Source organism: Vicia villosa, linkage group LG6 (genome assembly GCF_029867415.1).
Source record: "Vicia villosa cultivar HV-30 ecotype Madison, WI linkage group LG6, Vvil1.0, whole genome shotgun sequence".
Taxonomy (NCBI): domain Eukaryota; kingdom Viridiplantae; phylum Streptophyta; class Magnoliopsida; order Fabales; family Fabaceae; genus Vicia; species Vicia villosa.
Window position 1 is genome coordinate 25,046,448 of NC_081185.1, and position 14,731 is coordinate 25,061,178.

The 14,731-nt window shown below is 35.0% G+C and overlaps 1 protein-coding gene across 1 annotated transcript; it reads right to left on the reverse strand.

The window, feature by feature from the left end:
• Positions 1 to 11,745: 11,745 nt before the first annotated feature.
• On the reverse strand, positions 11,746 to 14,487 carry LOC131611350 (uncharacterized). The gene is made up of 3 exons (XM_058883391.1): positions 14,318 to 14,487; positions 14,119 to 14,224; positions 11,746 to 12,129 (listed from the first exon to the last, which is right to left on the reverse strand). Exons 1-3 carry the CDS (start codon positions 14,357 to 14,359, stop codon positions 11,981 to 11,983), a joined length of 297 nt encoding a protein of 98 aa, XP_058739374.1. The 5' UTR covers positions 14,360 to 14,487; the 3' UTR covers positions 11,746 to 11,980.
• Positions 14,488 to 14,731: the final 244 nt, after the last annotated feature.

Consider the following 14,731-nt stretch of genomic DNA (forward strand, 5'->3'; position numbering starts at 1 on the left):
TTATCTTGATAGATTGGTTGGTCCAATTTATCCTGAACTTGTGAAGGACTTTTGGGTACACGCAACGGTTACACCAACTGCCATCATTTCATTTGTGCTAGGGCATGAAGTGGTTATCACTGAGAAGCTCATCAGGAAGCTGTACAATCTTGATGATGAAGAAGGTTGGTCTGGTCTTCAACCCAATACAGTTGACTGGACTCCAGTTGAAAAACTAATCTCTACGGTTTTTGGAATTGATTCTCATAACACAGGCACCTTAAGGCCTTTCTATAAAGTATGGGCTGAGATTATTCTGGGTTCTCTTCACCATAGAAAAAGGATGCTCTTCTCCTCCTACATCAGTCCGACTCACAAGTACACTCTTTTCTGCATTGGCAAAAAGATAGAGATCAACATCTCTCATATTCTGTTTGAGAATCTGAAAACATCTATCTTTGAATCAAGAGAAGATGAAAGGGCGAAGTACCCTCATATTCCAAGAACAACCATTCCTTTCGGAAGAATGATTTCAGACATTCTGATTGAAAGCAAAGTTGTGGACTCTATCAGAAATCGCAATGCATCGCATTCTCTTGGAGTAATTCAAGGTCCCATCTTCAATGGTGTTGATTTGTTCAGACTGGAACTCATTAAGAATGTACCTTTCGTGTGCACAAGCTTTCCTGACATTCTGTCAAGAAAAATTGCTGTTGAAGGATTCATCTCCTTGTTTCATAAAGAACTTGATCATGTTATCAAGCTTTACTTGGAAGATTGTGTTAGGAAGCAATCAGACGTTGATCCTGCTTGGATCCGTGGCAGAGTTCTCCCATCCAAAGATGATATTCTGAAGAAGGATAAGAAGGAACGACAGGCAAGGCTAAAAAGAAAAGCACAAGAAGATGAGGCTGAGAGAGCCAAGAAGTTGAGGGTCACCTATGATCCTGACAAGGTGGACTCTAAAGAACGAAGAGATAAAAGGATCAGAGATTCCTTTCGCAGAACCAGATTTTCTTCTTCTTCTGTACAATTCTCCAGAAAGGTCTTTACTCCACCTCCTTCCGTCCCTAAACCATCTTTCCAATCACCTCCATCTGAACCAAAAGTAAACTTCACCTTACCAAATCCTTCTCCATCATCTTTCTCCTCTCCCATTCTAAACCCCACACCTTTAAGTATTCTTCCCCCAACTCCTTCTGATAAATCTCTCTCACCAATTCCCTTTACAAACACTCCATCCTCGTCTCAATCTATCATTTCTAATATTCCATCCTCATCAATCATTCTCTCAGATATCCCTTCTTCCTCATCCACCGTACCTCCAACTTCTATATCCCATCCCTTACCTACAGAAAAATCCGAACCTTACTGTCTTCTCTATCCTGACTACAAATTCACCTTCAATCCGCCTGAACCTGAACCCTATACCTACCTAGAACTTTTCAGACATGAGGTGATTAGCAGTCTAGACCTTCTGAAGGATGCATTCCTAAATGGTCTGGATGATGTTTCTACAAGAAATCTCTGGAGAAGATTTCGCAAGGATTTTCAAGTAGAAGCAATAGGAGTACAGAAAAGACTAGTGGCTGCTGCCCCTGGTTACCCTGGTTACCTTCTGGAGGAAGATAATGGTATATACTACCATCCTCTCAGAAATTGTGTTGCTGCTGAGGAGAAGCCCTTTGTGGATGAATTGGAAGTATTAAGACTCGCTGCTGCATTGGAAGCAAATCCATGCAGGGATATTGTTATCTTTATTCCTCAATATCCTGTTCTGCTAGGAGACTTCAAGACTCTCTTTGACTATCTGAGGGAAAACCCGTCTGAGAAAGATCCAAACTTGGTCATTCCAGAAGTTGTTGACCCACCAGTAGTTGAAGGTCCTTCTGCTCCAAGGAATCTAGCTGCCATTCTTCAGGCACTTGAGAATGGAGACTCGGAAATTCCTGCTGCAGAATATGGAGATGCTTCTATGCAAGAAGCAGATGCTGAAGATCATGTTGCTAAAACTGTCCCTGTTGAGGAAATTCCTGCAAATGATCTATCTATGGAAGCTGCAGATCAACATGCCATTCCTGTGGTTGAAAGCGGTGAAGCTTCTTCTGGTGAATCTTCTCGTCTTGCAAGGACTCTAGAAGAAATTCAGAAGAGACAGGATGAGCAAAGCTCACTCAATGATCAGTATAGCGCTTTCATGGTGAGGCAAGAAGGACACAACAATATGGTTCAAGAGATGCTGACCAAGATCTTGTCAAGACTAGGGCCATCTTAGATTAAGTCTGTGTTGTTTCTTTCTTCTCGTTGCATCTGTCTTTGTGCATCTGATCTTTCTTATCTTCATGTACCTGCTGGTTGAACTTCAATGAAATCATCTTCTTCCTTCGTGTGTTTCATTTTGTTTGTCTCTGAATCTTTTTTGCTTTTTGATGATATGACAAAAAGGGGGAGAAAGATAAATGATAAATGATCTGATTTAATCAGTTGCTGGGTAAAGCTCCCACACATTTACTAACAAGAACTGCAAGTTCTATATGGTTTAAGTGTTTTGCAGGTATACTGAAGAGAATCTTCAAAGCAAACACAAGAAGCAAAACCATGGAAACTGAAGCAAGCCGAGTGCTGTCAAGCTTCAGAAGATCAGAAGCAAGAAAGAAGAATGAATCAGAAGCACTGATAATAGAATTTGATCTATATTTGTCTATTTGTTCTGACAAAATTCTATTTGCTCTGATACATATAATGTTATGGCTCTGATACATTATTTGCTCTGATACATTATTTCAGCCTATATGGCTCTAATTCATATAATGTGTTCAAACATACATTTTATGTTCTAACTCGTTCATGCTGACTTTTGTCGTTTAGTTTTTGTTCTGTAACATTTCAGGATGTAGAGATGCTCAGATGATGCTCTGGTACATTCAACAATGTTCTGATACAAATCTAGCATGAAGTGATGTTGGTAGAAATTCAAAGCTCTGAAGCTATCCGAGGGAAGCAGAAATCAGAAGCTGCGAATGTTCTAAAGATCCAGAAAACTCAAGTTCTGAAGCTGTCCTGAATGGAAGCAGAAATCAGAAGCTGTGAATGTTCAGAAGATCAAAGAAATTCAAGTTCTGAAGCTGTCCTGAATGGAAGCAGAAATCAGAAGCTGTGAATGTTCAGAAGATCAAAGAAATTCAAGTTCTGAAGCTGTCCTAGATGGAAGCAGGAATCAGAAGCTGTGAGTGTTCTAGGGATCTAAAGAAATTCTAGTTCTGAAGCTGTCCAATGGAAGCAGAAGTCAGAAGCTATGAATTCTCTGAAGACAAAAGCTTATATGATCGTCTCTACCGAAATAATCAGGGAAGTCTTTTATTAAAGTTCTTCGAGTATTTATTTCAGGGGGAGATTATTTATCTCAGGGGGAGATTGTTAATCTCAGGGGGAGACATATTCATATGCTTATGCTATAGCTGTGTAATTTGTCTTTTGCCGTCTGTTCTTTCTGATCGCAAATTCATATCATTTATATATGTTTTTGTCATCATCAAAAAGGGGGAGATTGTTAGAACAAGATTTGTTCTGATCAATTATCTTAGTTTTGATGATAACAATAATATGAATTTTGCTTAAGATAATATGGTACTCTAATCCAATGCAATTTCCCTTTCAGGAAATATATATAAAGAGTACGCATAATTCAGCGCTCAGAAGCTTTGTCTCAAATGGTTCAGCATGCAACATCAGAACATGGTCTGGCAAGACATCAGAAGATGGTCGAAGCAGAATCAGAACATGGGTCTATGGAAGCATCAGAAGAACAAGAGATCAGAAGCACTAAAGCTCAGAAGATGGTATCACGCTCAGAAGCACTTCAAGGTCAGAAGATCAGAAGATGCTATGCACCAAGCTGTTTGACTCTGATGATATTCAAACGTTGTATTCACAAACATCAGATCAGAAGAAAGTACAAGTGGCAAGCTACGCTGACTGACAAAAGGAACGTTAAAAGCTATTAAAAGGCTACGTCAGTAGACACAGCGTGAACAAGGCTCGAGGTAGTTGACAAAAGCGTATAACATTAAATGCGATGCTGTACGGAACACGCAAAGCATTAAATGCATTCAACGGTCATCTTCTCCAACGCCTATAAATATGAAGTTCTGATGAGAAGCAAGGTTAACGATCCTGAACAAGATTATTCAAAAACACTTGCTGAAACGCTGTTCAAATCAAAACTCAGAATCTTCATCTTCATCAAAGCTCACTACATTGCTTTTGTAATATTTTAGTGAGATTAAGCTTAAACGATTAAGAGAAATATCACAGTTGTGATTATCGCTTTTAAGAAGCATTTGTAAACTCTTAGAATTACATTAAGTTGTAAGGAACTAGAGTGATCGTGTTGATCAGAATACTCTAGGAAGTCTTAGGAGTGAACTAAGCAGATTGTAACTAGAGTGATCGTGTTGATCAGTAGACTCTAGAAAAGTCTTAGATGGTATCTAAGCAGTTGTTCCTGGAGTGATCAGTGTGTGATCAGAAGACTCTGGAAGACTTAGTTGCGGACTAAGTGGAAAACCATTGTAATCCGTGCGATTAGTGGATTAAATCCTCAGTTGAGGTAAATCATATCTGCGGGGGTGGACTGGAGTAGTTTAGTTAACAACGAACCAGGATAAAAATAACTGTGCAATTTATTTTTATCTGTCAAGTTTTTAAAGCTACACTTATTCAAACCCCCCCTTTCTAAGTGTTTTTCTATCCTTCACTTTCTCCTTCAAGTCCATCAGTGAAATTAACATGAACACTGTTGCACCATCTCTAATAGCCTCATTCACCTGTCTAGCAGTCATGTTTAGATCAATCAGCACCAACAACTTCAGGAAATAACACCGTCTTCGAAAAACAGTTGATATGAACACGGTTGAACTCTAACCAGTTCATTCCCAGGATTACATCAAGTTGTTTCAACGGAAGGCACACTAAATCCATTCTGAATTCTCTACTAAAAATATCAACTGGACAATTCAAACAAACAGATGAAGTAGTTACTGAACCCGACGCAGGAGTGTCAATAATCATACTTCCATTAATATCAGATATTTCTAATCCCAATCTTTTAGCACAATCCAACGAAATAAATGACTATGTTGCTCCAATATCAATAATTGTAACTAAAGGTGTGCCATGAATAAAACACGTACCTTTAATCAATCGATCTTCCGGAGTAGTCTCTGACCCATACAAAGCAAAGACCTTCCCACCAGACTGATTCTTCTTTGGCTTAGGACACTGTGGGCTAATGTGACCTTCTTCACCACAGTTGTAGCAAGTCACAACCTTCTTCTTACAATCAGCAGCAACATGGCCCACTTTATCACACTTGAAACACTTCTTCTGATCAAGCTTGCAGTTATTCTTACGATGTCCAATTTCGCCACAGTTGTAGCACCTGACAAAAGCACTGGAGTCTCCCCCACTAGGCTTCCTCCAATCACCAGCTTTAGGATTTCCTCTACCATATGGCTTACCACTGTCCATAGGCTTCTTACCTTTCTTGTCAACCAACTCGCGTGAGTGAGATGACTTCAGCTTAAGGTTATCCTCTTCAAAGATTATGCTACAGTCCACCAAATCGACAAATCTTCAAATCCTATGATACCTGATACCTTGCTTGATCTCATCACGAAGGCCATTCTCAAACTTGATACACTTTGAGAATTCACTAGCTTCATCATTGTTGTAGTGAACGTAGTACTTCGCCAACTCAACAAACTTCGAAGCATACTCTGGTACCGTCATATTACCTTGAGTCAGCTCCAAAAATTCAATTTCTTTTCTGCCTCGAACGTCTTCAGAAAAGTACCTTCTCAGGAATTCTCTCTTGAACACCCCCCAAGTAATTACTACACCAGCCGCTTCAAGTTCATCCCTATTGGCCATCCAGCGGTCATCAGCCTCTTCAGACAACATGTGTGTACCATACCTCACCTTCAGATCTTCAGCACAATCAATGACTCTGAAAATCCTCTCGATCTCCTTTAACCACTTCTGAGCACCTTCGGGATCCTGCGTGCCCTTGAACAACGGAGGATTGTTCCTCTGAAAATTCCCCAATTGCCGGTCAGCACCAATCCCAGCTCCATTTGCATTCCCTCCTAGCACACCAGCAATCATGCCCAGAGCCTCAACAATAGCATCGTCGTTTCTTCCACCTCTTCCAGCCATTGCTCTGCTTAAATCACAAACAATCTAGTCAGAAAAAGTATCGACAATGTTTAACCAGCACTAGTCGCATACACAAGGAAGACTGACACAAGACTCTGGTCACAACGACCGACTATGCTCTGATACCACTATTGTAACACCCTTCTAAACCCCGCGGAAATTAAATAAATATTTCAGAGTAACATGAAAACAAGGGTGCCACAATTCATAATGAAAAACCAATATCAAATGTCATTTCCATGCGTTCACTGAGGAATTCATCATAATACATAACAATTCATGCCAACACAGCGGAATTTAAATCATACAGATGAGTTCGATATCTTTTAAAACTTTATTCTTTCAAACTCAAAACAAACAATTAGAGTTATAAAATATAAACTCAAAACATAACGTCCCCCAGTGTTACACTATATCAGAGCATGCCACATGACGCTAACTAAAACGCACTGACTCATGAGCTAATCCTCACCAAGTTGGAAAGCCGCTACCTCAATCTGAAAATAACAACATGTAAGGGTGAGTCTCATCGCAATTAACAAATATTATTGCATCATAAATAATACCATATCATAGTTATATCATTCACCCAATTGTATCATATTCAGACAATTTCAACAAACACACAACTAACACATCATCAATTCATAACACTGAAACACATTCAATCATGTTATGAAAATCATGCATATGTAATAACTGACACTATGCATGTGGTACCAAACATCATCAATGGGAATAACCCGCCGACCGATCCAACATCGTCAAGATACGGCCCTGCCGGCACAGATTCCACACAATGGGAATCATGCCCTTCACTGATCCAATACATCATCATGGATGAAGCCTCAACAAATGATTATGAATGAATGCAAACATATATGAACATACTTATACCATCGTCAAGTCAATGAGTAACTTCATCCAATACTCAATCATCATCATCATCATCATCAAGCATGTTTACATATGTTAACGTCATTCAAATATTATCTAATCATCATCGTCAAACAATCAATAAATCATCACATGCTTATTGCTTCAACATAGCATGTATTATCACATTTCATCACATATATACACAATACATCATTCACCAAGCTATAAATCATGATTCATTAATAATCCAAAGTTACACCTCATTTCTTCATTTAAACGCATATGTTATGTTATGGGGTTCATCATACTCAAAACGGCACTCAAAACAGGCCAACGGTTCAAAAGATACATCATTTTCAAGTTTGGACAATTTTCTGCACAGCAAGGCCCGCTCAGCGGACCACTAGCGACGTGAGGCAGAAGCGAACTTCCTTCAGACCTCCTCTCAGCGGACCACTAGCGACCCTGCACAGAAAATAGCTAGGTCAGGTCCTCCGCTTAACGGACCCCCCTCCGCTTAGCGGATCTGCGATTTCGCAGATTCTCAAGTCTGCGACAGACCCTGCGATTTCATACATTCAAGCCCCAAAATCGACTGTGAACACCAGTTACAGTCATACAATCACAAATTACATCATTATACATCATCATACATCAAAACAACACATTATTAATCCAACAACTCATGCAATTTCATCAATTATAACATCCCTAACCTAACATACAATCCAATTGACTCAAACAACACCCCTAATCATTATTATCATCTAAGAATGCGATAATAGATGCTAACCGGAGAGTCCCCCCTTACCTTAGTCGAAATTCTTGATAGGTCTCTCCCTCTACAGTTCCTCTTCACGTATCAGCTTCCCAATCTCTCGTCTCTTCTGCTCTGCTTTTCACGTTCCTTTTTCCTTTCTCCCAATTTCCTTAATTTTGTGAAAAAGATTCTAATTAGTAAAAAGGCTTTACTAGTATAACACCCCCTTCCTTACTAATGCCACACATGGCCCAATGGCTTACACCGAACTTTCCAAATAATTTCCAAAAAGCCAAATAATTCTAATTATTGATTTAAATACCAAATAAATTAAAAATTAAAATTATAGGGTGTTACATGGACAACCAACATTTCAACGATTATGTTTTTTTCCATCTCCTTGGATGGGATATTCTCCTGGAGCGCTCCTCCGGTTATAGCGGCAATGCGTCGACGCTTTTCTTTGCTTGCTCCCTTATCCTTTCCTCTAGTCTCCTCTTTGTTGATCACGGCATCCACGACTTTTAAAAGGGGCCTTCTCTTAGGTGACTCCTCTCTCTCTCTCTCTCTCTCTCTCTCTCTCTCTCTCCCTCTTATCACCCTTGACATACTCAGATAAGAAAACTCTCATTATCAATCCCTCAATGGAATCCTTCAGCTGGATAAATTCATATATGTTATGGCATTAGCCCTTATGGAAGCCCCAATATTTTGTCTTTTCAGTTTTAAAATACTCTCTGATGGGGAATGGGTTTCTGACTCTTCCCTTTTCGAACTCTATGTTGGCACACTTCTGGTAAATCTTCTCATGTGGTGCATTCAAATGAGTTTACTTATCTTATCGACCGTGGATCCCACTGTCAGATTCATCTTTCTTCTGGTGAGAGTCTTTCTCGGATGAGTGGTCAAAATTTATGTTAGAAGTGCCCGGGTTTTCGAACATAGTCTTAAGCTTCTCCTTCATGTTGATGAGAGATTAAGCCATATTAAATTGTTCTTTCAGAGTACGAGCCTCCCTTCATCCTAGGGGCTACCCCGTAATAGGCCATTCTCGAATATCCATCCACTTACGTGAAACACTCGATGTAATACTGTATACTCTACTTCATTCCCTATGTTATCTCGCTTAAGGCAACTACTATCACTAGCTGCCTTTTCGGGCCATGAAATGAGCTATGAAATTCTCACATAGGTTGATGCATGACTCGATGATCCCGTCTGGAAGAGTGTTTAACCACAGCCTGGCAGATCCCATCAATGTTAATGCAAATAGTTTGCACTTAGAAGCTTAATCAGCGTGAAAATAGTTCAAACACTCATTGACGAGTTGCACGTGCTCATCGGGATCTCCTTTCCCATTGTACTCATTTAGTTTATGAGACTTCTCCAATAACACAGGTATCATGTTATCCAAGATGCAGGCGTTGAGAGGATGTTTTTGGCTATTCTTAGCTAGTGGTTTCTCTACCTGATCCTACGGAGGAGCATGGCTACCTTGGTTTCCCCCGGGGCTATGAGGAGGAGTTTGACGTTTCTTCTTCTTTTGATGATTCTGCAATTTTAGAAATTTGTATATCCAAGAAGCAGTCGACTTAGGAACGACAGTTTGACTTCTCTTTCAAAGGGCTTCATGCACGGTATTACCCCTCGGAGGTGCGTTGTGTAAGATTTCTTAAAGGCGAAATATTATTTCTTCTATTGCTTGTGATTTTTGTCGTCGAACGATGTTATACATGTTGTTCATCCACTCATTAGTACATTGTATTTCGATATTACTTTACAGCAGTTGAAAACAAGGCAATGTTTTAGGTCGTGAGGCCGGTGGTGGTACTAGAGGTCTGAGCGGAGGTAGTGGAGTGGATCCTGTGATCTTGAGGAGGTTGGAATACATATGGATGCAGCAGACTGTCTACAACAACATGATCTACAATACCTTGAGGAGGATGAGGAATTAACTGAGTTCTTGCCGCTTGAGCGACAACAACAACTACTTTATGTAAGGCAACAAAACGAGCAACTTTAGACCATCCGTCGTTGGAAGGTTTGGAAGTCTTGAATCTAGAACATCAGAAAGTCAAGGTTGATCTGCTACTTCAAATAGGTCGGACACGATTGACCTAGTGCTTGATTTCGAGAAGTCTGATATAAAAAGTTGAGGATGTTTCGAAACAAAGGGTCAAAGAGAAAAAGTGATGTTATGGAAAAGACAGGAATCATAAGTTGGTTCCCACGGACGACGCCACTGTCTAGTTAAGGAAATATAATTGATCGAAGAATTAGTGGTTGCGGTGAACAACAATGGACCTAAACGTGAGATGTGGAGGAGGAGAAACTAATCTATAATGTTAGAACTCAAACGCTCAAATCAATATCTTAAGGAGAACACTGAATGAATTTGAAATTTGAAATTATGTACTTGGAATTATTCGCGCGTATATTTTATATAATTGAAGGGTTGCAACAACCTGCTAAGTGTGGGATGCGGTGAACTGTTGAAAATATCCTAACCCTAGATCATCTATACTCTTCCATATGATAGTTTCTCTATTGCAAACAATTCGAACGAATCATTACTTCCTACGAGTGGTCGGCTGATAACCATTCTGACCCGTCCAAAACAAATATAATACTTTAATGTAATAATATCAACAACTTTGTCTTTAATAAATAAAGTAATGTAGTATGTTGACATGACGTTGAGTTCTGTGATCATATCATATTATATGTCATTACATGTATAGACAACATAGAGAAAAAACCGGTATTTGCCACATCAACAACTTGTATCAATATTTTACATAACGTTATCTAAGATGAATAAAATTACATAGAAATCCTTATTCTGCTGACATGGCATGCTGTTATTTGCTAATTCATGGATCACTTAGCATTTACATAAGATAGGATCTACTTCATGTTCTTTCCGTATACTACAATACAAGACAAGAGAATCTAATTTGCATTATTTTTTGTATTTTTTAATAACTATTACTTTTTTTGTCACACAAAAAATTATATTTTTAAATCATAAATTATAATAAATAAAAAATAATAATAATTTTGTTAACTATTGGTTGGTTCTTGTTAGCATTAAACTAGTGGAAAACAGACGTGTGTCTATTTGGTTATTAAAATTGAATGTATGTTATATAGAGTTTTACTTTTAATAATCATTAATTAATTTATATGTTTTTAAATTTAAATTTTTTAAACAGTTTTATTAAGGGAAAATTTCTAACAGATCAATACTCACCATGTAAATAGTTTGTTTTTGAATTTTTTTAATTATAGCATAAATTAAAATTAACTTCTGTAAAAGTAAGTTAATTTCATATGAAAAAAAACGTTGAGTAAAATAATATTTTATTCAATCCTATTAGTAAAAAAAATATATTTTAAAAATTTATTAAATAAAAATAATCTGAACTATATGTAATACATATACATTATTTATAAGTAAGATAGTGTAATATTATTACACACACATCAAATCAAAATCTTTAAATTTATCAAGTCATGTTAGTATTTTTAAAATAAAAACATAATTTAACAGAGTACATGTTTTTTATTAATTGACAGTGTAAAAATATTTTATATTGACATTAAATATTCATTTTTTCTTACTAATTATTTAATGAATGTAAAATTAAAATTTTCTTATAAATAAAATTAGAAGAGATATTTTTATATAATTATATCGATACAATTTATAATAACTTCATAATATGAATATAAGCAATTGTTTAATGATTCAATCTCTAATTAACAATATTTTTTTTTTTGTATTTTTCATAATATATTGTTGTAAATAAAAAATTATTAATATTTATAAATTAATAATATTTTAAATAAATACAATATCAATTAAAATGTATAATTAAATAATAATTAATAGTATATTTAAAACTGAATTTAATTTACAAATTTGACAATTATTATTTTGACAAATAGAGAGTAATTTACAATATATATAGTACAATTATTACAATAATATACCAACAATTTATATGCATGCAATACATATGGACCACATATGAAAGTGCCTAGCTAGAGAGATATATGATAGTAATTTTGGAGTGATGCAAATTGATGAAATGAAATAGGTAGAGATAAGAGATGAATCGTTTTCAATGGAGTAATAAGATTTTAGTCATTGGTAGAGCCTTTGGAGGAATCTGAGATGATTTTCTGTAGCATCTGATTTGTCTCTTCTTCGGACATTCGTTCGTCTTTACTCTTTGATTTTGCATACGCTTCAAAAAATTCTTTGTTCTCTTTCTCAAGCTCATTCCAAACTGCATTTATTAATGTAATAATATGTTTATTTAATGTACGGATGTAATTTGGTTCATAAATGTGACTGTGATATGCAGTAGGCACGTGGAGTTATATGTTTGGTGTGGCATGAAAGGTATCATACATAAATGAAACAAATTACTAACATGTTTACTTCTTACTTTATTCTCCTTAAATTTGTGAAGCTAGGACTTAAGTAAAATAATAAATTATTCAACATAGAATCATCACCTAAACACTTCATACCAATATATATAGAGGCTGTTTATGTTGAATAATAGTATTGTTATTATATGGAAATGTTTCATAATTATTAATATAGACTTGAGTCTTCTTTAGATTAAATATTTTATTTGTTACTTATAATATAAAAATTTATTAGGATACGGGTTTACATAAGTTTCCAAAGTCATTTTTATAGAAAATGATAAAATAAAGTTAAATTATTTTTATATATACCATATTATTCTTTTAAAACAATTTTGAATAATTTATAAAAATAAATTTAAAAAATTATAAAAAATGTCACCAATTATTTTTCTTATATTTTTTTAAAATAATATTGCAAAATTTATGCTAATAAATAAATTTAAATTAATTAATTTAAAGATGTTTTATTTTTACACCGCATATCTCCATAAATATTATGAGATGTTGAAGGTCTTTTTTATTTTGCAATGCATAAATAACTATGAGAGAGATATAGATCATCTTCTTCATTTTTTTTCTCCCTTCTTCTAACTCTCTATTTCTCTATTTCTCTTAATCTCATTCTCTTATCATTAAAAAAACAAAAATATAATTAAAAGAGAAAATGAGATTAAAAAAGAGATAGTAAAAAAAGGAGAGAATAAGAGTAAAACGAAAGAGAAGATCCAAAGTAATTATAAGAGATTTTAAATAATAGTTATATTTTAAATAAAAATATTATCATTATTATATGAATATGATAATAAAAATACTATAATTAAGTATGAATATTATCTTAAAAAATGTATTCGATTTCCAGTCCTGGTATAACTAACCATTATAATTTAAATTCCAAGAATATTTAAACCACATAACTAATAATTATGATTGCTTCATATATATTAGTTGCTTCAAACAATACTTTGTAATTTAACCTTTAATTATCATCATTTATGACAAATTTAGTAGTAGATTAAAATTTTCCTCCAACATATATCATAAAAGACTGAATTGAACAAATTGTTTTCATTAAAATTTTCTTTTGAGAGTTCAGAAGAAAAAGGAAGAGAAAGACTTTTGAGAGGGGAAAATTAAAAATAAAAATATTGTTATTTAAAAAACAAGTGTGCTTAGATAAAAAAAATTATAATTAATATATTTTAAATTTAAAGAGTATTATATTAACATAGATTGAACTTTAATTTTTTCATTATCTAATTCTTTTAAGAAAAACCAAACCCTTATTCATTACAAATTTTGAATTTCTGAATTTTGAAAACGGTATTGAAACATGTTATTGAGAATTGAAATAAATTACTTAAAATTAATCTATGTTATTCTAATATTTTTAAAATTAAAAATTTATTAATAATAAATATTTATTTATTACCCTCTATAATAAATACTTTACCGAAAAATTAAAAAAAATTCTCTATTTTTTTCTATGGCTCTACAAAATCATCCCTTTCCCTCTCCATATCTAAAGAGTACCTTGGTAAATTCTCAAAACATGATCAAGCCTTTGAGGACTTTATTTAGTTTATCAAACAAATTTAACTAGCTATAATATAAATATGGCACACACATATATATTAACTAGGTATAAGTTTGATTCTTAATTCTTAATTTTCTTATGATCATATCTTTCATGCTTCAAAAATGAAAATCTTATCACTATTATCTCTTCAATTTTGCATGACTTGGAATTAAAGCATATATTAATTTTCCATATGATAATAACTCTTAAAAAACAAGATGTTTTGGAATGAAAGAGTAATTAATATTAAGAACATATTTACCAGTGGAAGTTATGACAGGCTTAATTTTTGCATGCTTAGAAAGAGCTTCCATGCATTCTTCCTTAGTCATGTGAAAGATCAAACACTTCTCAATTAGGTGTTGCACCTAATTTTTATACAAACACATGTCAAGAAACCATGAATATGATTAAGATCAATAGAATAAAAAAAAATAGGTTGATGAAACTTTAGTTCTAACCATATGAATGTATGAAGCAGATGAAGAAGAAGGCTCTCCCATGATCCCAACACTAGAAATGGTAATTCTTAGTGAACTTGATAAGAAAATTGGTGTATGAGTGCAACTAGCTAGTGAGAAGCTAGGTAGGTGGAGAAGAGGTGCAAATATGATTTGATATATGTAGCATATAAGATCTAATCTTAATGCAGGCGCAAGACAAATAGAGTACAATATAAAGTAGGGAGGGTGGTAAGGTGGGACCAATAGTCCCACGTGAGAGATAAATGATAAATGGTGGAGAGGGGATTAGAAGAGATTGTAAATGACTATTCTTTGTGATTTTGTGTAAATTGCCAAGAGAGGTTTCTGCCTACTTCACGTGATTTGTGGGACCTCGACTAAATAAAATTCCTCAAAAACGGACAACAAACT